Source organism: Talpa occidentalis, unplaced genomic scaffold, assembly GCF_014898055.3.
Source record: "Talpa occidentalis isolate TD23 unplaced genomic scaffold, MPIMG_talOcc4v2.1 talOcc4.2, whole genome shotgun sequence".
NCBI lineage: Eukaryota > Metazoa > Chordata > Mammalia > Eulipotyphla > Talpidae > Talpa > Talpa occidentalis.
In genome coordinates, this window is record NW_023602073.1 from 63,447,173 (window position 1) to 63,474,511 (window position 27,339).

The 27,339-nt window shown below is 52.3% G+C and overlaps 1 protein-coding gene across 1 annotated transcript in view; it reads right to left on the reverse strand.

The window, feature by feature from the left end:
* Positions 1-22,894: 22,894 nt before the first annotated feature.
* The window catches only part of TFEB (transcription factor EB), a 46,721-nt gene continuing 42,276 nt past the window's right edge, over positions 22,895-27,339 (reverse strand). The window contains exons 5-9 of the mRNA XM_054698778.1: positions 26,718-26,838; positions 26,570-26,626; positions 26,068-26,143; positions 25,302-25,449; positions 22,895-24,230 (exon numbers count right to left, since the gene is read on the reverse strand). Of these exons, the coding sequence (XP_054554753.1) occupies positions 23,742-24,230; positions 25,302-25,449; positions 26,068-26,143; positions 26,570-26,626; positions 26,718-26,838 (891 nt within the window). The 3' untranslated portion in view covers positions 22,895-23,741. The remainder of the gene's footprint in view (positions 24,231-25,301; positions 25,450-26,067; positions 26,144-26,569; positions 26,627-26,717; positions 26,839-27,339) is intronic.

Below are 27,339 nucleotides of genomic sequence, written 5' to 3' on the forward strand. Positions count from 1 at the left end.
TGTGGGACCCTCCTTCGGTGGCCGGGGAGCAGCCGGGGATCGAACCGGTGCTGCAGAGGCTGCAGGCAGCTTCGCAACCCAGCGCTCAACCGCTGCACCGCCAGGGAGGCCCTGAGAGGTCGCACTCTTAAGCTGGGCTGCCATTACCAGGCTTGCGGGAGGAGAAGGTGATGAGCCCAAAATAAGGGATCCCTGGGTGATCTTGTGTGCCAGACCCAGGAGATTTTGCCCCTGACCAAGCCAGTAGCTGAGCCGGGGGATGGCTGGGGAGGGGAGAGGTGATCGGCCAGCCCCTCTCTCTCCACTGTCCCAGAAGCTTCTCCCATTCTTCGGCACAATTTATTGGCATTCCCTGTTTTTGCACACAGAGCAAGGCAAACTGAGCTTCAGGCCCTGCCACCCCCACGGCAGGGGCACCCCGGACAGCACAACTCTGAATAGTCCCGCCCCAGGGCCTTCACCAGGCATAGGGGCGGCACCCGGGTCCTGAGGGTCTCAGGACACCTGTGCAGACGCCCCCCACAGCCGAGTGGTGGGAAAGCATGTGGTTGCTCCTAGGCCAGACCCGGAGCAGGGGGCTTGGGGGAGCAGTAGGGACACAGTCACACATGGGAGCAGCAGAGGGGACAGACCTGGCCCCTATCGCCTCCATGTTAGGCTCCTTTCCACATCCTGACTTACCTAGGATGGCAAGGAGACACGGCATGGTCCCTGGAACCGCAGCCCTCCCATCACCCGACGACCCTCTCACCCTCCACCCCCTTCCCATGCCCCTCACCTGCTTTTACTATCTTTCCAGCCCCGGAGCAGCCACTGTGCCCCAGTTCCCACCAGCTCTAGCCTGCCTCTTCCTGGTTTCAGCGCTACCCAGATGGGTAGGGGCCAAGAAGGTGGGAGGGCAGCATGTTCACACACTGGGTCTACCTGCCAATTCTGCACACAGGCTGAGGCGCACCCCAGGCCAGTCACAGTGCCAGGGGATGGGGGACCTCGAGGGGCCTGCCCCTCCTGGACCATGTGGAGTCAAGGAAAGGGAGCTCTCCAATGAAGCAGGGGTGCTGGAACAAAAAGAGGGGAGAAGCCTGGCAGATTAAAACCACAGAAGTCACTGTGGGATCAGACGACCCTGTGTGGGGCCAGAGGAGGCACAAGTCTGGGAGCTGCGAATGCAGGCGAGGCCAGAGAGCTCTCTCACAGTGAGAGGCGCTGCGAGGGGGCTGGGCTGCCACAGGGCTCGGGGGGCCCTGCTGTTCCAAGGGCTGGGAGCGGGGATAGAGATGGGGTCCCTGCCCCAGGATAGACTGGTGGCAGGGAGGACAGAGTGGCAGGTTATTACAGGTGGCCCCGTGATTCCTGCTATCTCAGACCTTCCGTGGCTCAACGCTGCCCGCCGCGATGGTCTGATAAGAGAGAAACAGATGAGAGGTAGATGGTGATGGAGTGAGGTGAAGAAGAGGCGGCAGAGACGTGGAGGCAGACGGGACAGTGCGGACAAAGAGCCCACAAGGCCCCAGGGAGGCAGAAAAGTGAAGCAGGCAGGCTGCGAGCACCGTCCCTCACCTCGTCTCAAGGTCGCCTGCCTTGGGCTGTGGGGGCAGTGGCACCCCTCAGCCCTGGTCCCTCCCGTGCTGGAGTCTCCGCACGCAGCCAGGGCAGCTCAGCATTAATTAGGGGCCTGGCTAATGGCTTGGAAGATTGGCCAGTTCCAGGGACGCTGCTGAATAGAGACCTCGGTGAGATTTATTCCTAATTATCTCATTTGTCTCCCCCCATTACTCTTTATGGCTGGGATTTATGGGGCCATTAGTGGGGCCCAGCCAGGCCAAGATGAGTGTGAGCCTTGAGATGCCTCATAATAATAACAATAACAACACTCACCCTGGACAGATTAATGGGGGATTTGCCTTCTTCCCCACCCCCTGTCCTTGGGACCCCAGATACCCACAGCCCACATGCCCCACTCCCTCCTGGGACCTCTGCTCCTCAGCTCCAGAGGCCCAGCCACCTGTGGAGTTCAGGTCTGTTCTCCGTCCTCCCTGAGTCTGTCTCATTGTCCTCTAGTGCCTCAGATTGGGGGTTTTGGGCGGTAGTGGAGGGATGTTGATTCCAAAGGTAACCTCTGAGTTATCTGCCAGCAGCAGGAAACCCAAATAGAGGTGGTTTAATCCCTACAGACCCTATTGTCTCCTTAACAGGAAGTGCAAAGGTAGGTGACCCTGAGCTGATTAGGAAACAGAGATGCCATCAAAGTGCCTGGCATCCCTCCTGCTCTGTCATCCTTAGCATGTAGTCCATGTCTCCCCTGCTGGCCACAGAGTGGCTGCTGCAGTCCCGGGCATCAAGCTTACACAAGCATCCCACACAGAACAAAAAATGGGAGGTGGGGGAGAGTCTTTCTCCTCTGGTGCCTTTTATCAGAGGGGGAGAAACATTTTTCCAAAAACTCCTAGCAGACTTCTACTTCCATCTCCGCCCAGGCTGGGTCACATGGGGTCTTCTGGGGTCCACTTCCCTGGAAGTAGGCCCCAGAAAAGGACTTGAGCACAAGCAAGTTTTCTAAGGAGAAATAGCAGTTGGGGAGGGGGAAGTGAGACTGGAAGGAAGAACAATCAGGTATTATCAGATTGGTTACCACTGCAGGGTCAGGAGCTCCATCCCAGAGGACATGTGCCTCCCAAGGAGCTGAGATATATGAACCCTAAACCCACGACCACTGGTGGAGGGCCAGTCCCAGGAATTGTCGATTTTCTGACACTCACAGCCCTACTGGGCTGTGGAAGGAAGTCCTCAGGCAAAGAGGTTGATACTGACAGGCAGGGATTGGCCAGAGGCTACTCACTAAGGCCCTGGGAACAAGCAGGCCCTTCACTCGCAATGAGAATGATAGGTGTGCAGTGGCTGACTGACTGTGGGCTAGCTGCTGGGGAGCCCACTTTGGATCTGCCAGCATAGGCCAGTCACAGGGCTGGGTCATTCCAACTTCCCTGTGAGGAGAACATGGGGACAGGTCCCACAGAGAGAAGGTGAGTTTCAGTCTCTATGGTGTTGGGGTCACCTGAGTATAGCTGGGTCTCCTCAGTCTCCTCTACCTAGTTAGCTGAGGAGAAAAGTGAGAGACAGACAGCCCTTCCAGACTCTCTACCTCTCTACAGGCTGCAACTCCTTCTCTCACTCAGCCTTGACTCTGCCACCACTCTCAGGGTGGATTCAGGGTGGGGAAGTCCAGATTTTTCCAGGCCAGCTCCCCCGTTGTGCTGTAACTTAAAGATTTCCCACCTCATGAGGCTATCCAGAGCCAGGAACCCTGGTACTCTGCCATGGAGAGTGGAAACTGGCGCATCTTCTTAACAAAATCTACTAATGTGGACCCAGCGTGCCTTCTGGGCACACAGGAAGCAGGGGTATGGGCACGCACACTCCAAAAGACGCAGATGCCAGTGATAATAACACCACCAGTAATTAAAGCAATACCAGTGATAAAAGCCCCCAACTAGAACCTACTGTCCGCGAGTGGTAGAATGGATAAACAAATTGTGGAACACCATGGAACTCTCCACAGCAGTAAGAATGAACAATCTGTAACCACTCATGACATCTGGACGAATCTCACAAACTCAGAGTGGAATGAAAGAAGCCAGGCACGCAAGAAACACCCTGCATGATCCTTCTTACATAACTTACAAGGACAGGCAAAACCAATTCATGGTTTGGAAGTCAGTTACTGTTACCCGTTGTTACTCTAGGGTACAGGGTTGGAAGGGGGGCGTGCAAGACTTCTAGAAGGCTGGTAAACTACTGTTTCTTAATCTGGGCCCTGGTTCGATGAATGCCTTCTTATAAAAACTCACTGAGTTACACTGTATGATGCGTACACTTTATGCATAGATGTTGTACTTCAAAAAAAAAAAGTTACATATAATCCAGTGATTCCCTGCTGGAGAGGGGGCACATATGCATGTTCCCAAAAGCATGGACTAGAATGTTCTCAGTAAGCTGACATTCGTGACAGCCCCCAAATGGCATTATGGAGAATGGATAAACAAACAAACAAAGATGGATAAACAAGTTGACTCATGAATGGGAAGGGAGCAAAGGGGTTTTTCAGCCCCATTCCCTTATTTTACAAAAGAAGGCAGAGAACAGTGACTTAGCTAAGATCCCAGGTCTGCTTAGCTCCCCGGCTGCATGAGAACCAGTTCTCAAGCCCTGACTCATCATGTTTTCTTTGACATCACACCTGTGACCTGAACTGGTGTCCTGAAGCAGACTTGAGATTTTGAGGCCTTCGAGGCCTCACTCTGAATTCTTCCCTCCTTTGAGTCCACCAGAGCCTTTCTCTATAGGGTGAGTAGATCCAAGCATCCTAAGACCTCACTGGCAGCATCTTTGGGAAGTGAGATTCGCATGGTGGGAGGTAGTAGAGCAGAAGAGAAAAGGGAAAGAAGCAGAAAGGAGAGGGAACTAATATGAATAGTGAATAGGTACAGCATTTGTTACCTAACACTGTTTCATAAATAACCCAAACCTAACAGCTTCAAACAGCCTTGAACGTTTACACCTTCACACTGTTTCTGTGCTCAGGAATGTGGACGTGACTGAGCTGGGTGGATCTGGTTCAGGGTCTCTCATGAGGTTGCTGTTAAGATGGCAGCCATAGCTATAGTCATCTGACAGCCTGCCGGGCTGGAGGAACTGTTTTGTTTTTTGGTTTTTTTAAATGAATTGATTTTTTTTTTAAGATTTATTTATTTATTTACACAAGCACTGGGTACAGTCAGAAGCGCGGGAGGGTGAGAGGATTCACCAGAGCCAGAGCAGAGAGCAGAACAGGCAGACGTGCTGAAATACACTGCTGAGGGGAGCAGCGGGCACGGCAGGAGAGGTCTGCATTCCATGTGGGACCCTCGCCCGGCGGCCAGGTATCGAACCAGCGCTGCAGAGGCTGCGGGCAGCCCAGTGCTCTACCGCTGCGCCACCAGAGGAGGCCCTGGAGGAACTGTTTCTAAGGCAGTTTCCTGGCACAGCTGGTGAGTTTGTGCTGCCCATTAGCAGAAGGCCTGGGTTCCTTGAAGATGCACCTTTCCAGAGGGCTGCTGAGACTCCTCACACCACTGCAGCTGACTCCCCCTAGCCACAATGTCCATTACGGCCTGGCCTTTGAGTCCTTGTCATTGTTTCTGCATCAGGCTCTGGAGTACACACATCAGCCCTATTCAACATGACAGGGACATGAGGGCTTGAATAGAGACCCGAATACAGGAATCACTGGAGGCCATCTTGGAAGCTGGCAGCCATATTTGCTACAAAACTGACTCCACAGTCAATGTTCATCCATCGTTAGAAATTCCTATTAAACGTCTTAACATGCAAAGCCTACTCAAATACTCAGTGCCTGAAAATCATTACCAATTTACAAAGGGGGAATTTGACTTGAGGAAGTTAACTATTTTCAGGATGCCTTCTCTAAGCAGGCACAGTGCCTCGTCTAGACCTCGGTCTCCTGGCTTTAATGCCTGAATGTGTCTCACGTCACATTACTGCCTCCTAGAAAACAGACTACTGTGCTAAGAGTGAGGGGACTTGGGTCCTGACTTAGGTTCTCTGCTGACTTGCTGAGACATCCGGACAGTCACTTCCTGTCCAGACACTGGGGACTTCCTCCCTGTGTTCACTGGGATTGCACCTGCCACAAGTGAATTTCCCCGTTGTGTTGCTAAGCTTGGAGCCAGTGGTTCAGAGCCTGGCTAGCAGGCTCTTCCTGAGGTTCTCGTACCCCAGGCTCCTCCTGGCTCTGCTCTACCCTGGTTCTTGTTCTCATGGTCCAGGCTGGTGGCATCCACATTCCTGGCAGCAAATGAAGGAAAGAACAGAAAAGAGAGCAAAAGGCTCATACCAGATGTCTCTTAAAGAAGACTCCAGAAGCTGCTAACTCCCCATTGGCTATAATGTAGTCACATGGTCATATTCAGCAGCAAAGACAGCTGGGAGATGTGCAAAAGAGCCATATGTCCATTGGAAATTTCTTATTTTGGGGGGAGCAATGGAAAATGGATATTTGGGAATAGCTGTTTTTCTCGACAACCCAAAAGTTATTTGCCTCTTCCTTTTTTTAACAGACCCCAGATTTAGTTCACTCCCCTCTAAGCCACATGTGCTTCAAGGAGAGCAGGCTTCAGTTACTGAGGTAAATAATGATCGGTTGAAACCAGTCACGGTGGTCTCACTCCCTGGCCAGTAAGTGCTTGAAGAAAGGGCATGAGACACCACCGTGGCCAATGAGACACGAAGGTTTGCCCCTTTCTGCCCTTAGTGATTGTTTTCTGACATGGAAAGCCACCGTAGGACTGTGAGAGGAGCCAGTCTAGGGGGTCAGGACAACCCCCCCCCCCCGCAAGGATTGCCAGAGTAAAAGAAAGGAAAATATCTGTTCCTGAGGACATCTTTGAGCCACCGGATTACCCAACCCTGGAACCACATGACCTCCAAATTTTCTGTTCAGAGTATCTTCCTGTGATAATTCCTATTTAAGTCTCTTTAATTGTGCTTTCTTTGATTTGTAGCTAAAAACATACTGACTGATCTACCTCCCTTCTCTTGGCATTCATTGCTCTATGAGAGGAATGTGGAGGTTGCCCCAAAGTCTCACTTTCCTGGCAAGGAATCCAGAAAGCTCTATTTCTACCATGCTAGTGACAGAAATTCTATGCAAACCAACTTAAGCAAAAAAGGAATTTATTGGCTCCCATAGCTGGAAGGAACAGTCTGGTATTTGTAAAATTAAAGAAAGATCTTTAACAATCAGTAAGAGCTGGGGGCCTAATGGCACCAAGATTCTCTTTCTCCTTCCTTCTCTCTCCACTCTGTGACTTACCTGTGTGTTGTCCTCAGTGTCTCTGATTGCAGACACGTCTCCACATTGGTGGGTGGAGGAGGGCAAGGAAATAGAGGTGCCAGTAACTCCCATGGGAAAAAGGATTCTTTGCATAGTTTATCACTGCTAGGAAAGGACCCCGCGGCTCTCTCGGATCACACGCCATCCTCTGGACAAGTCACTGCTGCCAGGAGCATGGGACTCTTGATTGACTGGGCCTGGGTCACCCTTTTGCTCCTGATGGGGAGGAGGCTGTAGCGAGAGTCTCATCAGAACCAATGGAGGGGAAGAGGAGATGTTCTCCAAAGCAGGGGAGACTGTAGGAGAGGAAGCAGGAAATAGTTGCTGGGAAGACAAAACAAAAGCAGATGCTTAAGACACACCCCATTCCTCCAGGGACAGGGGCCCCAAGTGATTTTTTTTCTGCTAAAAGTCACCATGAATCCTGCCAGTGTGTTCCCATTGAAAACCTTTGAGGGCCACCACTCTCATGATTCTGTGTGAATGGAACCCCTTGAAGTTGGATGATGTGGCACCCCAGAGACCAGCAACACTGGAAAGGGATAGAGGGAGCCAGGAGGAGATGGTGTGAGCAGAGCCCAGCAGTCAGCACCACTGGGAGCATGCTAGAGCCACAGCAGAGGCTGCCTAGCAGAAACTGTGCCCACAGGGCCTCCCTGGTGGCGCAAGGTGTTAAGACACAGCACTATGAAGCTAGCTGCCACCACTGCAGCACGAGTTTGATCCCCAGCCAGGGAGCTACCCACATGGGGCAGCAGACCTCTCCTGGCTTGCCCACTACTCCCCTCAGCAGGGTATTTCGGTCAGTCTGCCTGTTCTGTTCCCCATTCTGCCTCTGGTGAATCCTCTCACCCCCACACACACCTCTGATCTACACCCCAGCTCTTGTATGCATAAATAAATCTTAAAAAAAAAAAAACTTTGCCCACAGAAGAGGGCTGTGGGGGGCGGGCGGGACAGCAGAGGGGACACAGCTACTGCTGAAGAGGCCGCACCAGGCAAAGAGAAAGGGAGACAAGAACCCTGAGCTCTCCCTTCCTTCTTTCCTACAATCTCCCTCCAGTGGCTGAACGCCACTGGCTGAACGCCAATGGATGCCAGCTGATACAGGAGCCCAAGAAATGCAGCCATTGCCCTGGTGATTCAGAGCAGAAGAAGGGCAAGGATTGATCTGAGGACACACAGGCAATTGGCAGACGCAACGGCCAACTGTGTCTCCTCTTTCTTGGGAAGAGTAGAAGGCCACCAGAGGTCATTTTCATACTACCCGTTGACATCTCAGTTCTGGAATGTCAGAGCCCCTGGGAACCTGTGCTGCTGCCCCTCCAGATGCTTCAAGGCCAGCTGGAGGGCTGCCAGGGCAGAGCATCCAGCTGTGTGGCTGAGAGATCAGCAAGCATACCACAGAGGAGAGTAAGCCTTTGGGAGTGAGTCCACCATGAGGAGGGAGGGAGGCCCTCACAGGGCTTCCAGCCTTACCACCCCCACATTACAGGAAATATTTTGACCTGAATGACAATGAAAACACAACATATCAAGATGTGCAGGAGGCAGCTAAACCAGTACTCAGAGGACAAATGATACCACTAAATGCCTTTATTAGAAATGAAAAAAATTTGAAATAAATGATCAGACTTCCACCTAAAAAAAAAAATAACCTAGAAAAAGAAAAGCAAACAGAACCTATAATGAGCAGAAGAAAATAATAAAGAGCAGAGCAGAAATCAATGCATTAGAAAACAGAAAAACCTAAAGTAGATTCTTTGAGAAAAATTAATATAGCTGATAAACCTCTAATAAGGCCAAAATTACCAGAAAAGCGTTTTAAAAAGCATTGAAAGCCATAAAATACTTAGTGATAAATCTGACAAAAGATGTGCAAGACTGGCACGCTACCAAATTAAAACATTGCTGAGAGAGATGAAAGAAGAAATGAAAAGATATACATATTCCTAGCCAGAAAACTCCATTATTGTTGAGGACAGACGGACCAAAGTCCATTCTCCCCCAAACTGACCTATAGATTCAATTCAATCCCAATCAAGATTCCAGCAAGCTTTTATGTGGAAGTTGAGAAGCTGATTCTGAAATTCATATTTAGAGAAAAAAAAAAAAACTAGAGTAGCCAAAAACAACTTTGAAAGAGAGAAAATTAGAGAACTTATAGTACCTGATTTATAAATAAATTGTAGTTATCAAGACAAATAGATTAATTAATTACTCAAACTGATAGACAAACAAATTAATCAAACAGAATAGAAAGCCCAGAAATAGATGCACTTTTATATGGTCAATTTTCAACAAAATTACCAAGGCAATTCAACAGAACAGGATGGTCTTCTCAACAAATCATCCTGGAGCAACTGGATATGCACCTGTAAAAAAATTAATATCTATCTATGTACATTCATTATGTAAAAAGTTAAAAGTGAAAATCTTAAAGGAGGGTCTCCCCGGTGGCGCAGTGGGTTGAGAGCCACCCTGTGAAGTTGTCTGCAGCCTCTGCAGTGCGGGTTCGATTCCCAGCTGGCCAGGGAGAAACCCACATGGTACGGCAGACCTCTCCTGCCTCACCTGCTGCTCCCCTCAGCAGTGTCTTTGGTCCGTCTGTCTGTTCTCCTCCCTGCTCTATCTCTGGTGAATTCTCTCCCCATCTCACTGTACCCCAGTTCTTGTATAAAAAATTTAAAAAAATCTTAAAAAAATATCCTGAAGTTAAACATAGGAAGAATATCTTTGTGATCTGGAGTTTGGTAAATATGCCTTAGGACAAACAACAAAGCAGAAACCAAAAGAGGAAAACAATGATTGACTGACTTTTGAGCAACCTTCATCTATCAAAGTGTGCATGGATAAACAAACTGTGATGTAGCCACACAATGGAATATTATTCAGCAATAAAAGGATGGAATATTGATACATGTAGCAACATGGATGAGTCTCAAAATAATTATGTCCACAGAAAGAGAAAAAAGGGTTACATACAGTGTGATCCCACTTATGTTAAATTCTAGAAAATACAAACTAATCTGTTGTGACAGAAAGTGGTTACCTGGGGAAAGGGTGGAGTAGGGAGGGATTATAAAGGAACACAAGAAAATTTTTGGAAGGGGTTCATATGCTGCTATGTTAGTTGTGGTGATCCTTTCATTGGTGGAAACATATGTCAAATCTTATTAAATAGTAGCTTAAGAAGCCAGGCTAAAATCTGTTCCTTGACACTGGTTTCTGCATTCATGAGTCTCTAATAAAGCCTTTCCTGGTTCAACTACAGAATCAATCAATCAATTAATTAATTAACTAATTAACTAGCTAATCAATTAACTACTTATCAACTTTAAAAAGTACAATAAGTGTCCTTACACCACAATAAAGCCATTTTAATAAATGGAGAAGGAGTGATTTCACAAAGGGAACTGAGGCAGAACAACTTTGTGGTGAGGGCAGTTTGGCACACGAGCATGGGCCTAGAGACCAGCCTTTGTTGTTTTCTGTCCTCGTGCCTCTTACTAGTTGTGTTGGACATTATAAATCAAGAATGATGGACATTCTCCAAACACACTGGGTAATTTCTTCACTGCAAAATTGTATATACATTACTTAATCTCTTGATATCTTAGTTTTCTCATCTGTCAAATGTGGATAATGGAAATAATCATATCACTGGGTTGTGGGGTTAAATAAATCTGTGTGTGTGTGTGTGTGCGTGTATGTGTGTGTGTGTGTGTGTGTGTGTGCAATGTAGCAGTTTCCTAATGCAGAATAGCCCTGTGTTACCGAAAGCTGGATGGATGCTAGAAAGGACAAAAATACAGATGACCCCTATATCCTTGTGGGTTTGGCCAATGGTTTCTAAGTAAATGGCCAACTTCTGGGGTTCAGGGACCAGGAAGGTGCCAGAGACCCACTGGAAAACATGGGGAAGAACAAGGGAGGCAGCAGAACACGGTGGGAAGGGAAGAGGCATTGAGGCTGGCATCAGGTCACCTCATTTGTTTTTTGGGCAAAGGCCCCAGGACAAAAAAAAAAACAAAAACCCCAAAATGTTATTATAAATTATTTTCCTCCAAATTTCATCCTGATAAATTACTGACCAATAATTACATAGTAAGTTATAAAATCTACCAGGACCCCAATTAGTTACCTGAGGACATAATTGGTCCCTAATTAGAAAAAGTTGTCAAATGGGGACAATTCTCTCTGCTCTCTACTTCATTTCCTCCCCTCCTCAAGCCAAATCTTTCTGGTTTCCCTCCCCACTGGATTCCAGCAAGCTGGATTCCCCACCACCTCCTGGGAGGTGGGGCGGGGAGAAGTAGTACCAGGGCAGCCCATGGCCCACATTCCCCATGTCTTTCGAGGGTCTTTTACACGTCTCCTCTCCCACTAATCTATAGCCACCCTGCAGGGCCAGGGTTTGTCTCTTTATCTCCTAGACCAGGGTCTAGCTTCCAGAAAATGCTCAGAAATGATTGTTCAACTGAAAATGATAACTCCAGGCCAGAGAGAAATGGTGCTGAGTGTCTCCCTCCAAGCACAGGGCAGCACGCTTTCCGCAAGCAACACCACCGCCCTCCTGCCCCCTCCCAACATACCCCTCTTACCCTGCCACAGACCAGAAAATCCACCCTGCCCTGCACCCCGCAGTGGAAGCCTGGGGTGGCGTCTGCAGCCTTCTGTGTTCCAAGTTGCTCCAAAACCAGAGACAGCACTTGTGAGTCAGGGGAAGGAAGCGTCATGGAACAGCTAGTATTTGGTTTGGGAAATTTGGAATTAAGAGGAAAAACCAATCGATGCCATGGCAGGTGGGCTCTCTGGGGAGGGGTAGTGTGAATTTCTGGAGGTGCCCCAGAAAACAGCCAAAGACAGTGAGGGTGCTATCAACTTTGAAGGATCACCAAGAGTAGGGCCTTCATCCTTAAACATGGAGGAGTCGTCCAGCGAAGGCATCCATGGAAGCAGAAGCCAGACTGTTGAGGACAGAATCAGGAGGAGAGAATGGAGGGGTAGAGAAAGGAGACAGGAGTGGAGGTAGGGGAAATGGTAAAGCCCCCAGAAAAGGGCGGTGTCAGGTAGGGACGACCCCAAAAGGCTGGGATAGACACTGAAGGCAGGAAGTGGGTGAGAGACAGATCGAACCCATTGCCTCGTCTTTTGTCTCAGCAATTTCACTTCTAGGAATATACCCGAAAGAAATTCAAGATGTGCTTGAAAGTTTTTTGTTCAGTGCTGTCCGCCACAGTGCTGTGGGTGGGAGCAAAAATTGTAGGACAACGTGACACTAAGTGAAAAGCCAGTCACAAAAGCCCAGGGCTTTTGTCTCCCTTACCTACCTCAAGGGGGAACAGCTGAATTTACCCTAAAGGACGTGTGGCAAGGAAGGTGCAAGGCCTGAAGGACCCCTTCCACGGGAGCTGTGTAGGGGTGAAGTCACTCTGGAGTGAGCAAACCCTGGTGGTGGGGGACAGCCTCACTGGTCCCTAAAATCTCCATGATCAGGTCCAACCGGGTAGAGCTGAGTCACTGATCCAAGAACTGGAGCAGATACAAGAGGAAGTGGAGCTTCCCTTCACATGCATTGTCTCTCCTTGCATTCATTTCCCCAGCCCACCCACCTTCCATTCCAGAAGCTTCCAGCATGAGGGTCTTTCAGTCTTCTGCAAAGAGGAGACTAATTAAACCTTAATTGACACAGCATTAATTAGCTTCTTAATTACACAGAACCTCATGATTAGCCACGCAGCAGACACTAATTGTTCATTAGAAGCATCCTCCTTCTCCCCTCCCCCTTTCTGGACCCACCAGCTAAGGCACCTGAGGAGCCCATGGCAGGTGGCAGCCGCCTCCCCCAGCTCAGCCCCGAGCCCCTACTGATCCAAGAGGGAGAGGGCAGGCTGGGTGGAGACGTTCACACTGCCCCAGCCTCACCAGGTGCCCTGCCGTGGTAACAACATAAATAGAACAACTTCTACTGTCTGAGCACCTACGATTTGGAATCCTGCAGCCTTCCTCCTTCAAAACCCCTGGCCCAAATCAAGCCTGAAGTGTGTGTGCTCAGTGCTCAGGAGCCTCAAATTTTGGCCTCCTTGGAGTCAGGGGAGCCCAGCTTGCCCAGCGGGGAGCAGGAGGGGAGGGACTTAGCATTCTGGAAACACCTAACTGCTGGCTCACCTTCCACAGCTTAGCATCCAGACCCCGTGCCACCCAAGACAACAGGTATGTTCTAGATGAGGAGAGGCTCCTGGAGGGTGAAACTGGACCCGGGAGTCTCACAGCTCAGTAGTAATGGAGTCGATGCCAAACCCAGATGCGACACCGAAGCCGAGCTGCTCCCCGCTGCCTCTGCAAACTTTGCAGCCCCCGCCATGTTCCACACTGGGAGGTTGTAGGGTAAGTTTAAAAAGTATCAGGCTTCTCTGCCCTCCCGCCATTAGGACTGATGATGGATCCTTGCGGTCCTGAATGCATGCCTGATGGCGGGCACCTGGAAGAGGGTACGGACACATGTAGGTGGGATTCACCTGGGCTGAGACTGGGCTTACAAGGGCAGCGTCACAGGGACGCCAGCAGAAGCAGAGAGAATGAGAGCAATAAAAGGAGTGAAAGAGAAGCACTGAGGCCCCGAGAGAAGGCCGGAGAGCCCAGAAAGAGTGAAAACTTGCTGGGGGCTGGGAGGCCTGCCAGCCTCCTGGCACCTCTGCCTGCCATGTACCTGGTAAATCCCAATAAAATCCTTCAAAAGGCACTGAGGGCGCCAGGACTCTTCTAACCCCATCTGCTCGGATCATAGACAACCTGCTCAGTGTCCTGTCCTGCCCTTACAGAGGTGAAGTGGAGAGGTAGCGTCCATCCTCAGGAACACAGTCCAGTTTCTCTCTAGAACCCAGCGCAGTGCTCAGGGACAGGGACAGGCTGCCTGGGTTCAAATCCCAGCTCTGCTTTCTGAACTGTGTGCTATTGGCGGAGCTACCCTCAGTCTCTGTGCCTCAGCTTCCTCCTCTGTACAATGGGGATTACAATAGTAGCACCCCCGTGGGCTCTTTGCGAGGATTGGTGAGCTAAAAGCACGAACAGCGTCTGGGGGATGCCTGCCTTCCAAAGCCAAAGCCCAATAAGGGCAGAAGCTATTGTCTTCTATCATGAAGGTTGTTGGTACCTCCTGGAGAGTATCTAGGGATTTGGGGTTCCACATCCTTCTCTCCCACCCCTGAATTTCCTCTCCACTGCCTTGGTAGCTATTCCCAGCAGCTCCACCTTTCTTGTCTCCAGGATGTCACACTTGCCCCTGACTCCCAACAGTCTGGCTTCTGAGCAAGCCCCCCTAGGTGGCCCAGCCTCTCTGGCCAAAATGGGGCACACACACCCACCCAGCCCAGCCCACCTGAGATATTGTGACCCCACGGATAGATGTAGTGACCACAGTCACCTTAGTCCCCCCAGACTGTATTAGCTTTCAGCTCTTGCCCCGATGTGTTCATTCATAGTGTCCTATTCACCCTCAAGTGGCCTGACTTGGACAATAAATGACACGATCCCACAATAGACACCCCCTCCCCTGCCTGCCAGGGCTCAGACACAGCACACAGCAAAGGCTACCCCGGTTGTGGCTGGACAAAATACACACTGAACCCAAGGGGTCCTCAGCCTCAGGGGTCAGGTTGTCACACCCTCCACTACACCCATCCCAACAGAAGGGAATAAAAACAAAAGCAGAGAGACATGGGTGGAGATGGGAGACTAATCTGCTGGTGTGGAGGTGGGAGACACCCCTCTCTTCCTGCCCTTCCTGCTGTGTTGGCAAGAGGGTACCATGAAAGAAGGGTCATTTGAAAAACAGAGGGCCAGACGTGGATGTGTGTGGCCTCCGATTTGGGTCTCTGGTGGGCAGGGTTGGGGCCTGTGGGACACTGGGAACTAAGACCAGCTGTTGTGGGAACAGCAGCTCCCTCAGGAGGAAAGGCCACCTGGAGGGAGGGGGGCGGGCAGGTGGCCTAGTGGGTCAGGAGCAGGTGAGAAAGAGGAAGAGGCAGGGGCAGGGCCCAGGACATAGGCCAACTATAGAAAGAAGTACCCGCCCAGATGAGACTTAGTCGCTTCTTCGTGTTCTGCTACTGACCTAGGGATTCAAGATGTGGGCTTGGGGGTGGGGGCGGGGGGCAAAGTGTTTGAAGCAAGCTTTGTAGAGGATGGACACTAATGTTGGCTGGGTATTGAAAGATGCACTGAAAAAGGAGTAGCAAACACACACACACACACACACACACACACACACACGCACACACACCCTCTGATCTCGGTGAACCAGGACTAGAGCCAGCTTGTCAGGCCCTGACATGGTTTAATGAGCATGAGGCCAAAAGGGATGCTGTGGCCCATCTGAGGAGTCTTCATACGTGGGTTATTTCTCAAGAGTCCAGAGACCAGCCTCGGGGCGTGGCGATGCTGACAGGGCAGGGTGGATAGAGATTTGCCCATTGCTCCTAGCCACTTCCTCCTTCTTGCCCTCCCGAGTCCTTCTCTGGACAGGAAAAGAAAACCAGCCCAGGATGCTCAGCACCACCATCCCTGCCCTCACTGGTGGTGCCCGGGCTCTGGCGGGGAAGGGAGGGGAGGCGAAGATGCCCGGCACCCGTCCCTGCGCCAGCCTGCCTTGGGCAGTGCCAGTCACCCCCACCTCCCCCACCAGGTCCCTGGTGTCACTGCCAGAAAGGCAGCAATTAGGTCAGAACGCCCCTCCAGATGCTCACCCCCTTCTCATTATCTGGAAACTGTTTCAGTGTATCAAGGAAACCCTCTGGGGGTGTCTGCCATCTGTTGCTCTATTTCTAACACATGCTGTCTCCCACCTGGAATTCCCCTGCCCTCCTCTCCTTGTCTTTTCCAAGCCCTTCCTGTCTGTGGACATTTCTCTGTGCCTTTTCTCCTCCCCCATTACATGGACATGACAATATTCACCTCTTGGGGATCACAGAGAACTCACAGGTTAATTTCTACAAAGCACTTAACACACAGCTGGGTACAGAGTAGGTGCTCACCCAAAGCAAAGAAAGTCAAGGAAAAGATAAACAGCTGGGATTACATCAAACTGAAAAGCTTCTGCACAGCAAAAGAGACATTAACCAAAACAGACAGACACCCCACTGACTGGGAAAAAATCTTTGCACTCCATCCAACTGATAAGGGACTGATCAATCCAGTCCAGAAATGGGCAGAAGAACTTAAAAGACATTTCTCCAAAGAGGAAATGCAAATGGCCACCAGGTATATGCAAAAATGTTCAACATCCCTTAGCATGGGGAAATGCAAATCAAAACCACACTGAGATACCACCTTACACCAGTGAGAATGGCACGTGTCAAAAAAACTAGCTACAACAAATGTGGCAAGGATGCGGTGAAAAAAGAACTCTCCTACAGTGCTGGTGGGAATGCAAACTGGTCCAGCCACTAAGGAAAGCTGTCTAGAGTTTCCTTGGTCCACTAAAAATGGAGCTACCATATGACCCGGCAATTCCACTGCTAGGGATCTCCCCACAGGACGCAAAAACATTGACTCAAAAGAACACTTGTGCCCCTATGTTTATTGCAGCACTATTTACAATAGGTAAAATCTGGAAACAACCCAAATGCCCAAAAATAGATGACTGGATCAAGAAGATGTGGTACATATATACATAATGGAATATTATTCAGCAATCAAAAAAGATAAACTCATGCCATTCGCAGCAACATGGATGGAGCCAGAAGGAATGATGCTCAGTGAAATAAGCCAGAAAGAAAAAGAAAAATATCGGATGGTTTCACTTATAGCAGGAATGTAGGGGAACCAAATAAGACATCAGTGTAAAAAATAATAACAGTACAAAACACAACAAAGCAAAAACAGACAATTATAAACCAGAGACATCCTGCAGGGGAGGAGGAGGGAGAGGGATCAGAGGGAGGGAGGGAGGAGCACAGGGGACTGAGGTGATGGAACATGGGTGCCTTGGGGAAGGAAACTCTATGGGGACTACACCTGAGAGGGTGGGGGGAAGCAAATATTGTTTAAAAATGAACAATGATGTAAAAAAAATTTAAAAATTAAAAAATTTAAAATAATTACCAACTCAAAAATATAAATAAACTGTGGACACAGTTCTTCGAGGCCTAACCTAAATCTTTCTTCCTCTAGGAAGTCCACCCTGACCACCTCAGCCTTAGGTAGGCACTCCCTCTTCTGCCTTCCACTGCGCACTTCCTCATACCCTGACACATATCTTTTGTCATAAAGCCCTAGCTCCTGCATGTACTTTCTGTGTGCCAGGCACTAAATCTTTTACATCTGTTAATTCATCTAACCCTCACAATATCTCCATGAGGCAGGTATGCTACTATTATTTTACTATTATTTTATGCTACTACTATTTTACAGAGGAGAAAAATGAGACACAGAGAAGGTAAGTAACTTGTTCAAGGTCACACAGCAAGTAAAGAGATAGACCCAGGTCAAGGACAGAGGCAGGCAAGCTCCAAAGTCCATGCTTCACCCTCTACTGTCATCGTAGGTGAGGACGTTTGGCGTGGGGGGAATATGCACTTGGCAAGTCCCCACAGGCTTTGCGGTGTTTTCAGTTCCACTAATAGGTACACTTGCACGCGTGTGTGCTCATGCATGTGTATAGTGGGCATGCAATACTGGGTCTAAGGACTGTTACATGTATGGAGAGCTTAAGCACCACATGTAATGTGCACATGTGTGCAGTGTGTGTTTGTGCACCCAGTATGTGTTTCTGAAGGGAAACTGTCAGAGGGCACGTCACACTCCCTTTGGCGGCTGTCATTTAGCCAGTCAGGTGCTGGGGAGAAAAGCGGGGCAGGACTTTTCCCTGTCTTTCCAAATTGAGATGCTGAAGTCTGGGGTAGTGACTGGTGCACTGAATGTGCTCAGAGTGTTAATGCTGTGTGACCTGAGCGTGTGCACATGTTCTGCGAATATCTATGTGTGCGCTAAGCATATGCATGCACATGTGTGTCAGCTGCATGGGTGCGTCTGCGAGGTGCATTGGTGTTTGCCTCTGGGTGCACAGAGAGTAGATGGGACCTGAGCAGGCTGCACACGTGTGCAATCCCAGGATGCATGTGTTTGTGCCCCGAGAGGTCTGCACGCACTTAAGAGATGTGGGCGCAGAGATGACACTGTCAGTAGACCTGAATTCCACCCTGCCGCTGGCGCTGCCTGGGCAGAGCTGTGATCTCACTTTCTGCATCATAAAATGAGAATACAAATACCTGCTTCCTAAGAGAGCGGGAGGGTTAGAGATAATAGACAGGAAGCACAGTAGGTGCTCAGGGTGCCACACTATTGTGTGCACACGTGGGTGCCTGTGTCCTGGACATGTGTGCCCCAAGGGGGTGGGCTTAGGGCTGTCTGTTGAAGGTGTGGAGTGGATGTGGGGGAGCATACTGGGGGTGTGAGTGCTGTGTATGCACTGGGGGTGCACATGGGGTGACTGTCACGTGTGTGACTGTGTGCCTGCAGCCCTGTGTGCCCCCCCCACCCTGCTCCTGGTTCTAGGTGGGCTGGAAGTGGGGCTGGAGTTGAGGCGTCCCTCCCCCCTGCTGGGCCGAGGAGGGTATCTCTGGCTGTCAGACCCCCGTGGGTGGGGGGTGCCCCCGCCCCCGGTGATTGAGCCCCCGCTCTCCCACCAGGCCTGCCAAAATACAGCGAGACAGGGTGTAATTACTGGCACTTACCGCGGCCATTACCCCCCTCACCATGGCGCGTGACACACGACCCGTCAGCTCCGCGTTCGCACCATTAAGGGGCCTCATTAGCATCCCGGCTCAGAAGCAAAATTACCCTCACTGCTCATTTCAAGATGTCATCAATTTTAATTTAGGGCCCAAAGATAGTACAATGGGAAGGCCCTCCCCGGCCCGCCGCACACGGAACTAAGAAGAGGTGGGGGAGGGAGGCAGCCAGGGCCAAAGGGGGCATAGAGGGAGAAGGGGGACAGGAGGGGAAAGAAGGTAGGGCAGGAGGAGAGGCAAAACCCAGGCCCACCCTTGCCCCAGAAAGTTCCCCAGGCTAGGGGTGCCTCTGCTGGCACCCCTTCGACAGGAAAAAGAAATTGAGTCCCTGGCCCACCCTGGAGTCACATCTTGATGGAGATGCCTCACCTAGCACTTCCCTTTGGTGATTCTTTCAATTCCTTTAACTAACAACCTCAGGAGGTACATATTCTAATCCTCCCATTACAAGAGGCACAGGGAACTCCCCCCACACACACCCACACCCCCACACCCCACACCCCCGCTGCCCCAGCCCTACCCATCACACAGAAAATCATGGTAGAACCCACATTTAAACCAGGCCTGTCTGGTCTTGCCACTCCTGCTAGGTTCTGCCTTCCAGAACCCGTGGCTGCATGGAAGAGTCTTCTAGTCAACCTGCCTTGGTCTGTGGAAGGTTAGTGTTCCCAGCTCACCCTCCACTGTTAAGATGAGCAGCTGAGGCTCAAGAGGAGGTGAGGTGAGGCAGGAAGGGCTATTTCAGCCTGCAGTATGGCACAATGTTTGTTGACTGAACAAACGCTTGAACATGAGAATGAACGAATAAGCAGGTAAAAAGCACCTTTCCCGGGGTGATTTCAGGCACAGAAAACTTATACCCTCATCAGGCCTAGCAGCAATGTGACTTATCAGCACCCCTAGGGCAATTTCATTTTACTAGCAGAACCAGGGAATACTCTGGCCCCTCAAGAGCCTCTTTCTGGTAAGAATGGGGCCCTCACAGGTGGCTCCATAGGCCTTTAGCCAGTGGAGATTTTCCAGAAGGCTTGGATTACTGGGAGGTGGGGGAGCCTTCTCATTGTTTCCGGCCAGCTACCCGGGTCTGTCCTTACTCACAGTGGGGCCCAGGGCAAGTCCCAGAATCGTACAGGCCTCGGTTTCTGTGAGCATAAGGCCTGCAGCCGCACCTCTCCAGGCCTCACAGTGACTGGGCAGCCAAAACACTGAGGGCCTGGGGGCACAGGCTGAGGGGAGGAGGGCCGTGCCCTTCTCCCCTGCTGCCCACAGCCACCCCAGCTCCCAGGGTGAGAGAAGGAAGGGCCCCCATCCTGAGCCCAGAGACAGGGTCCTCACTGGCAGCAGGCGCTGCTCCCCAGCCTCACAGAAGACAGATCGCTCCCTTAATCACTCTGGAAAAGAACCCCAAGCCGATATAATATTATAATTAATTAATTCACTAAAAAGGTATTAAATTTCTCTCCCCCCTGTGGATATTATCTGAATTCATTGACCTTTAGAAAAATCACCCTCTAATTGTAACCAGGTCCAAAAGCATTTGCAGCCCGTCCCTTTTACATTAATAATATCTTCCCGGACTCGGCTCTGGCTGCTTAAATATTGTATAAATTCCACTGCCCCCCTTGGAAAAGAGAGAGCAAAGAAAAAAAATGAGGCTGAAGGAAGCTGAGGGGGGATGGGGGCTCGACCCCACCTAAGAAGAGGGGGTCCCTAGAGGCAGGGACAGGAGGGGAATCACAGGGGCCCCAGGGAATAGGCAGCGGCCTTGAAGGGGCCCAGGAGGGGCCGGGCTGTGAGACAGGGACGCGGCACGAGTGCTAAATTTGGGTTCTTTTTTTTTTAAATGGAGACTCTGTGTGGAGGCTGAGGGTGGGGGGAGCCAGAGCATGGATCATAGTCTCATCCAAATCAGTGGCTCCAAACAGTGAAGGAAGAAGCTCATATTTAAAGGAAGGTGAGTGATGAAAACATGGGAAATTCCAAGGAGTGCATTAGAGGTCCGGCTTCTCCCTCCCCGGCTTCCACTCCGTTCTGACTTTGGACAGCCCTCTTCTGCAGATGGCGGAGCAGACCTCCAGGAGACTCATGGAAACACTGAGGTAGTTCCTAAGGAACAGAGAGCCTCCCCCCTCCCCATGGGGCTCACAGACCCTCCCCCACTTCCTTCTGAATGACCAGAAGAGGAAGGGCAGGGATGGGAAGCCACTTTCCTGTGTACCCCGATTCTCTCACTATAGAGAAGGTAAGAAGCTGACAGCTGGTGGAGAAAACAGACAGATACAGGGAGTGGAGCTGGGGCAAGGGATGGAGACAGGACCCCGCTTGCCCTCCTCTTCCTAGCTTGGCCCCTTTGGTAGACCAAGGACTGGGGGGCTTCATCAGTGAAACTAGGGATTGGACACATTCACCTCTACTTTACACCAGCCCATTTACCCATTCCTCACGGATCCAATGTCTGGAAAGGTGTTGTCTGTCAAATAAGGGCATGGATGAAAATTGCATGCCCCTGATTTAATCAGAGATGTTCAGAACCACCAGACTCCATTCCAGCCACAAGCGAAGGGCCCTGCAGGCCAGTCTCAGGTATATGAGCCCTTCTGGGTAGGTGCTGTGATGCCAGAGGTAGCACCTGTGCCTGCCTTAACCAAACAGGTAGGACTGCAGGGCTTCCAGGCTCAAAGCTCTGAATGCACAATGAAGCTGAAGTGCCTCACCCCTTGCCAGCTGGGTTCTGGCCCTGTGGCGCCCTCTGGTGGGAAGAACCCCACTCACACCCTCCACCATGCCCACGGGGTTGTCAGACCCTGCTTCCCAAGCTGCAGTGTTGGCTGGGCTGAAGGAACCAGGGGGCAGGAAGCCAACAGCAGGTGGAGGAGGAAGGGCCGATAGTCTTACCGGACAATACTGTGCTCTCTAGGGGTGCGGAGGGAGCAGGTAGGCAGCTCACCAGGCAAGCGAGTCCCAGGGTGAAGGGAAACAACAAATGGAGTAGGAGGGACTTCTCAATGGCGTGGACTGACCTTGGGGTTCTCAGACCCTCCACCCACTCCGTGCCAGTGCAGCCCCACCGGGGATCTGGCAGCGATCAGCCACAGTTCAGGGCTTGCCCCAGGAGAGCAAAGGGGCTCTCAGGGTACGGACAACCCCCTAGTAGTGGGGTAGAACTGGAACTGGAAGGAGGTGCCTGCTCAAATCCCACAAGGTCATCCACAGCAGCATCTGACCTTGAGATTAATCCTGCAGCCTCCGCCAGCCCAGCCCTGCCATCAGCGCCCATGTGCCCGGCCCCTTTGCTTCTCGTCCCTCACATGTTAATTGCTCCAACATTGATTTCATCTCCCATTCTGCATAGAGGAAATTGCCCTCTTAGCCATTTTCATCGTGGGATTTTTTTTTTTTTTTAATTAGGCCCCTCAGCCTCTCAGGGTCCGGTGAGGGAGAAGCCATTTTGGTCTCTGCCTGAAAAGACAGTGGAAAGTCGAGAAGGAATTGGGTGAAGTCCAAAAAGACCCTCTCCTCTCTCCCCCACCAAACACCTAGCGCACAAGCAGCTGCCACTCACTGCCCCAAACCACTTGCCCCATCCAGGATGAGATCATAAGCACCCAGGATCCTGGCGCAGAGGCCCTCTGGAACTGCGGCAGGATGCAGGAACTGAGGCCCAGAAAGAGGGTTCATGAAGTAGGGTGTAGGTCCAGTAGGAGGGAGTAGGTAGGGTCCCCGTGTACCTGGCTCCACCCAGTGTCCTGGGCTCCAATATCGCCCCCAAATTATTTCACACGGGTCACTTTTTCCCCAGACCCATAGAAGGTCTCAGCCCCTCACTTACAAGGGGGCTGTCCTGCCAGAGGCAACTAAGAGGAAGAGCAGAGGAACCAGCCTTGCCCCCCAACCCGGAGCTCACAGCTAGACCCGCCAAGCTGGGTCTCCGACCACGTCCGGAGGGAGAAGAATCCGAAGAGTCTCCACTAGAGTTAGGGGTGGGAAACAGGAGGCACATGCCCCCCACCCCGGGCCAGGGTCAGGGGTATCAAAAGCAACAGTTAAGAAGGGGAGACTTGGCTTATGAACAACCGGGTCCCCCACTTGTCCAACTCAGCATCTGGGGACAGCTGGAGGTGCGAGAACAGCGTGACTGCAGCGCCACCTTGTGGCCAAGAAGAAGGACAAAGCCCCCATCAGCACCCAAGCCCCCTGATAAGGTCACATCTCCAACTTCCCCAGGGGTCAGGGGGGCTGGGGGGGCCAGGTGATGGGCCAGTTCCTGCCTCTCTGTATCCCCCTATGCTCACCCCCATCAAGGGCCTTTGAACTCAAAATCCAGAAAGGAGTCTAGTGGGTTGAATCGTCCCCTGTTCTGTCATCCCCAGACCCACACCAAAAAGACAGGACAAGTGGGTACAAAGCACAGTGTTTACTAAAGGCACAAAGTGGGGAGCCTGGAGGGGAGCTGATCTTCCAGCAATGACCCTGCACTCTAACCTGAACCCAGCATCCCCTCTTCTGGCCACCCCCCGCCCTCACACCACCTGGTGGAGAGCTGATAGCACCAAAGGGCGGTGGGGGTGCCCCACCTGTGTGAGGGGGAAGTGCCAGGCGGGAGGAGCTTGTAGCTGTCCGAATCCCAGAAAGGCAGGCCTGGGTATCCCCCCCGAACCAGCCACTGCCTCAGAGAAAGAACTTGCTGAACCCCTTGTTTCATCGTGTCCTCCCTCACTGGGGAGGGGGAATCAGACTGAGAAGATAGGAACCCCCGGAGCTTACCTAGCACACTGTTCCCTCTCTTCCCTCACAACTTCACCTCTGGGGGTTGGCTTGAGGCTTCATCATGCCCACCCTCAAGAGGGTCACTCCTGGGGGATGCCGAGCCCGGCGGGGGCTTCACCTGACCCCACAGTCTGCCAAGTAGACACTAAGTCCAAACAGGGGGCCAACGGGAAGGAGTGAGGCAGGGCAGGTGGCTACTTCACACACAAGTGCAGCCTGGAGGGTAGGCAGGAGGTGCCGGGCCCCCCAGCCCCAGGCCTGCCCACTCCCTGGCATGGAGGCAGCCAGGGTCACAGCACATCACCCTCCTCCATGCTGAAGCTGCTCCGGCGGCTGCTGGCCTTCGAGGCCTCAGGGGACATGGTGGAGAAAAGGGGGTCGGAGGCCAGTGGTAGCAATGAGTCATCCATGAGCATGAGGTCCAGATCCTTCTTGGACAGGGTGGGGAACAAGGAGCCATGCTCTGGCCCCACAGGTTCGGGGTAGCTGGGGGGCCCTTCGTCACCCCCGCCTCCAAAGCTCAGGTTGTGGCTGAAGTCCAGGTGATGGAACGGGGATGGTGGTTGAGGCGGCTGGGCTGGCGGGGGCAGCGGGGCCTGGGGGGGCAGAGCCGGCATTGGCTCAGGGTCGGGGACCTCAGCCCCCAACAGCAGGGCCTCCGCAGGGTCCTCCTCGCTGGGTAGCTCCTGTTTCACCACCTGCTGGGCCAGCTCAGCCATGTTCATGCCGGACGGGGAGGTGGTGGGAAGGCCGTGCACACGAGCCTGCATCTCCAGCTCCTGCAGAGCGGGCAGACACAGGTTGGGGCACACGCCCGTGGGTACCAGCTGCCCCGCAGACCCCGACCGCAGCCCTCACACCCCCCGCCCTTGCGGCACCCTAGACCACAAAACGTCTCAGCTGGAAGAAGGCACTGGGCGGCTCTATCGTCTAGACCGGTGGTTTTTCAAACTACAAGTTGCGACTCATTAGCAGGTTGTGAAACCGCTGCAGTGGGCCTGACCAGTTCTCTCCACTTTTTTTCAGTTGAAATAGACTTGCCTAGACTAGACTGTTATCAGAATGCGCTGCATCTATTAAGGATGAGTGTTCCTTCAGGAAGCTTTGCTTTTGATCATGTGTGCTGGGTTGTGGTGGAAGCTGTATGAGCTACATGAAAAATAATCAGAAATGGTTCAAAGCTTCAGTCCAGTGACCCTCGTATAGATAACCAGCTGCAGGTCCAAAATGGGCGAGAGGACTGGCACCCACGGCTTCCGCCAGGGGTGGGCTCTCCCAGGCCTCTGTTCTTTATTTGCTCCCTGGCACTGGTCCCTGGCACTACCCACCAATAGTCACGGTCCTTAATGGGCTCACAGGCCAGTGGGCCCAAAGGCTCACCACTGAGGTTCGAGGTTGGTGACATTACTCTGTGCTGTTCACACAGAGACGTAAGCGCCTGAGGACCGAGTTCTCAGAAAGTTTCCCCTCCCTCAAGCTATGGTCTGGACTGTAGTTCCCCCTACACTTGGGAGGTCTGCACCTTCCTGCCCCCTTGGGGTTAGATGTGGGCATGACCTTGCATTGAGCAAGAAAATATGAGTGGAAGGGACCAGTGTCCCCTTAAGAGTGACGCATGGCTTTGCGAGCCAGCTCCAGCTGTGCCCGTGCATCTACCTGGGCCCCAGGCTGAGGCCTCACAGAACAGAACCTGCAGCTGATATTCGTTGCTTTAAAGTTGCTGCAGATTGTTTCCAAACCCTAACATCCTGACTGATACATCCTCCCTTGTTATGGGCTTCATGGCCCTGGGGTCAGGAGCCAGGTCAGGGGTCAGAGCACCCCAAGAAATCCAAGGGCAGGGACCAGACCTGGATACGGAGCCAGAGCTGCTTGTTGGTCATCTCCAGGCGCCGAGAGTGGTTCTCCAGCTCCCGGGACTTCTGCAGGTCCTTCTGCATCCTCCGGATGTAATCCACAGAGGCCTTGAGGATGGTGCCCTTGTTCCAGCGCACATCCCTGCAGGCCGAGCAGAATCGGGGTGCATGCTGAGAGGTGCACCAAGAACTGCCTTGTGCTCGGTGGAGGGAATTAAAACCCTGTATTGGTTCCAGAAGGCTGTCTCCTGTTCCAGCCTTGTCTATAACCCCGGATCTGGCCAGCCCCGGCCTGTGGAGGAGTGCAGATCTCCATCTGGGCAGAACAGGCCCTCCCAGGTGAAGTCACTGCCACCCCTGACCTCACTAATCCTAGGAGCCCAGCAATTTGAATTTGGAACAGCCTCCTTCCTCAGGCCTTCATTCCTACCACCAAAACCCATGCCTGCCTCTGCCTGTCACTACCCGACCCCAGGACCACCTTTGCACCAGTCCAGTGCCCAGGGCATGCTTTTCCAGCATGACTCCTCCTCCAGGAAGTCCCTAGACCCCAGCCTCACTTCCGGGACATCTGCCTGGAACTTTCCTGATTTAGGAAAGGGAGGGATCTTCTTTTCTCAAATAGATAAGCCCCTAGAAGGCAGCAAGGACGGGACTGTCTTCCCATCCCATCCCCCTGGCAATAAGCCTGGCTGGGTGTGGATATAATTGTCAGCTGCTGCCCTCACCTGCCCTGCCCTCCCCCCCAGAGCCCACTCACAGGTCGTTGGCCTTGGGGATCAGCATCCCCAACTCCTTGATGCGGTCGTTGATGTTGAACCTCCGTCTCCTTTCAACTACAGGTAACAGATTCCAGAGGGAGCAATTAGGGGGATGGGAACCGCCCCACCCTGGGGAGAAGGACCCAGCCCAGGCCTTCTGGACAAAATGGGTGACCAACAAATTGGGATTTCTATGGGGGTCGAGTGCGAGCCAGGTACAGGGCTCATGGAGGCAGACTGGGTCCTGATCACACAGCACCCAGAGGTGCCTGGGGGAGGGCCCTTCCAACAGCCTAGGACTCCTTCCAGGACTCAGTTCCCAGAGCCCCTCTCCACCCCTCCTAAAGAGGGCTAAGGGAAGGCATGGGGGTTTAAGCCTTGGGGACTATGCCTCTTAGAACCTGAGCAGGTTCCAGAGTGGCTGTTTAGCCACCAGGTAAGGGAGGAGGGGGGCAGTGGGAAAGAAGTGGGGGGCGGTGGCAGAAGGGCTGGCCCACTCACTCAGGTTGTGATTGTCTTTCTTCTGCCGCTCCTTGGCCAGGGCTCGGCTTTCAGCATCTGGAGGCCAGGGGAGGAAAGAGAAGCTGGGAGGGAGGGAGAAGAGGGAGACTCCGGGGAGCCTGGGGCTGGGGAGGCAGGGCCGAGGTACCTGTGAGCTCTCGCTTCTGGGTCAGGTCAGCGGGGCAGGAGCTGCTGGTGACGCCCACCAGGGAGGCTGTGACCTGGGGGTCCCCACTGTACACGGTCAGGTGGCTGCTGGACAGGGGCAGCTGTGGGGTGAGGTGGGGAGAGGGGCGCTGTAAGCAGCCCTTTCTCTGTGGGGGCCTGGCTCCAGGTCCCATCGTTCAGGAAACAGCCATTCCCAGGAGCACCCAGGAAACTGTCCAGGTATCTCCCGTGCAGTCTCGGAGCTCAGGGGCCTGCTGCCAGCACAGGGACATGGGACTTAACCCTGGTCTTTCACCCGGCACTTTAGGCTCCAGAGCTGATTAAGAGTTAGGCCCTGCCCTCAGGGCACAACCACCCCAGGGTGGCGGGACCGGAGAGGCCAGGTGATAGCTGTGAGAGGAGAACTCCCCAGGGCATGGGAGGCCTGGGTGGGGCACCTAATGAGTCTGCAGTTTTCTGGAAGGTTTTCTGGGAGGATGTGGAATTTGAATTGAGTCCTGAGCAGAGATGTGAGGAAAGATCTAAGGGCAGGAGGGACGGCTGAGCAAAGACGGACTGGACAGAGGGTGGAGTCACCAGCAGCTCAAGCTGCAGGAAGGAGC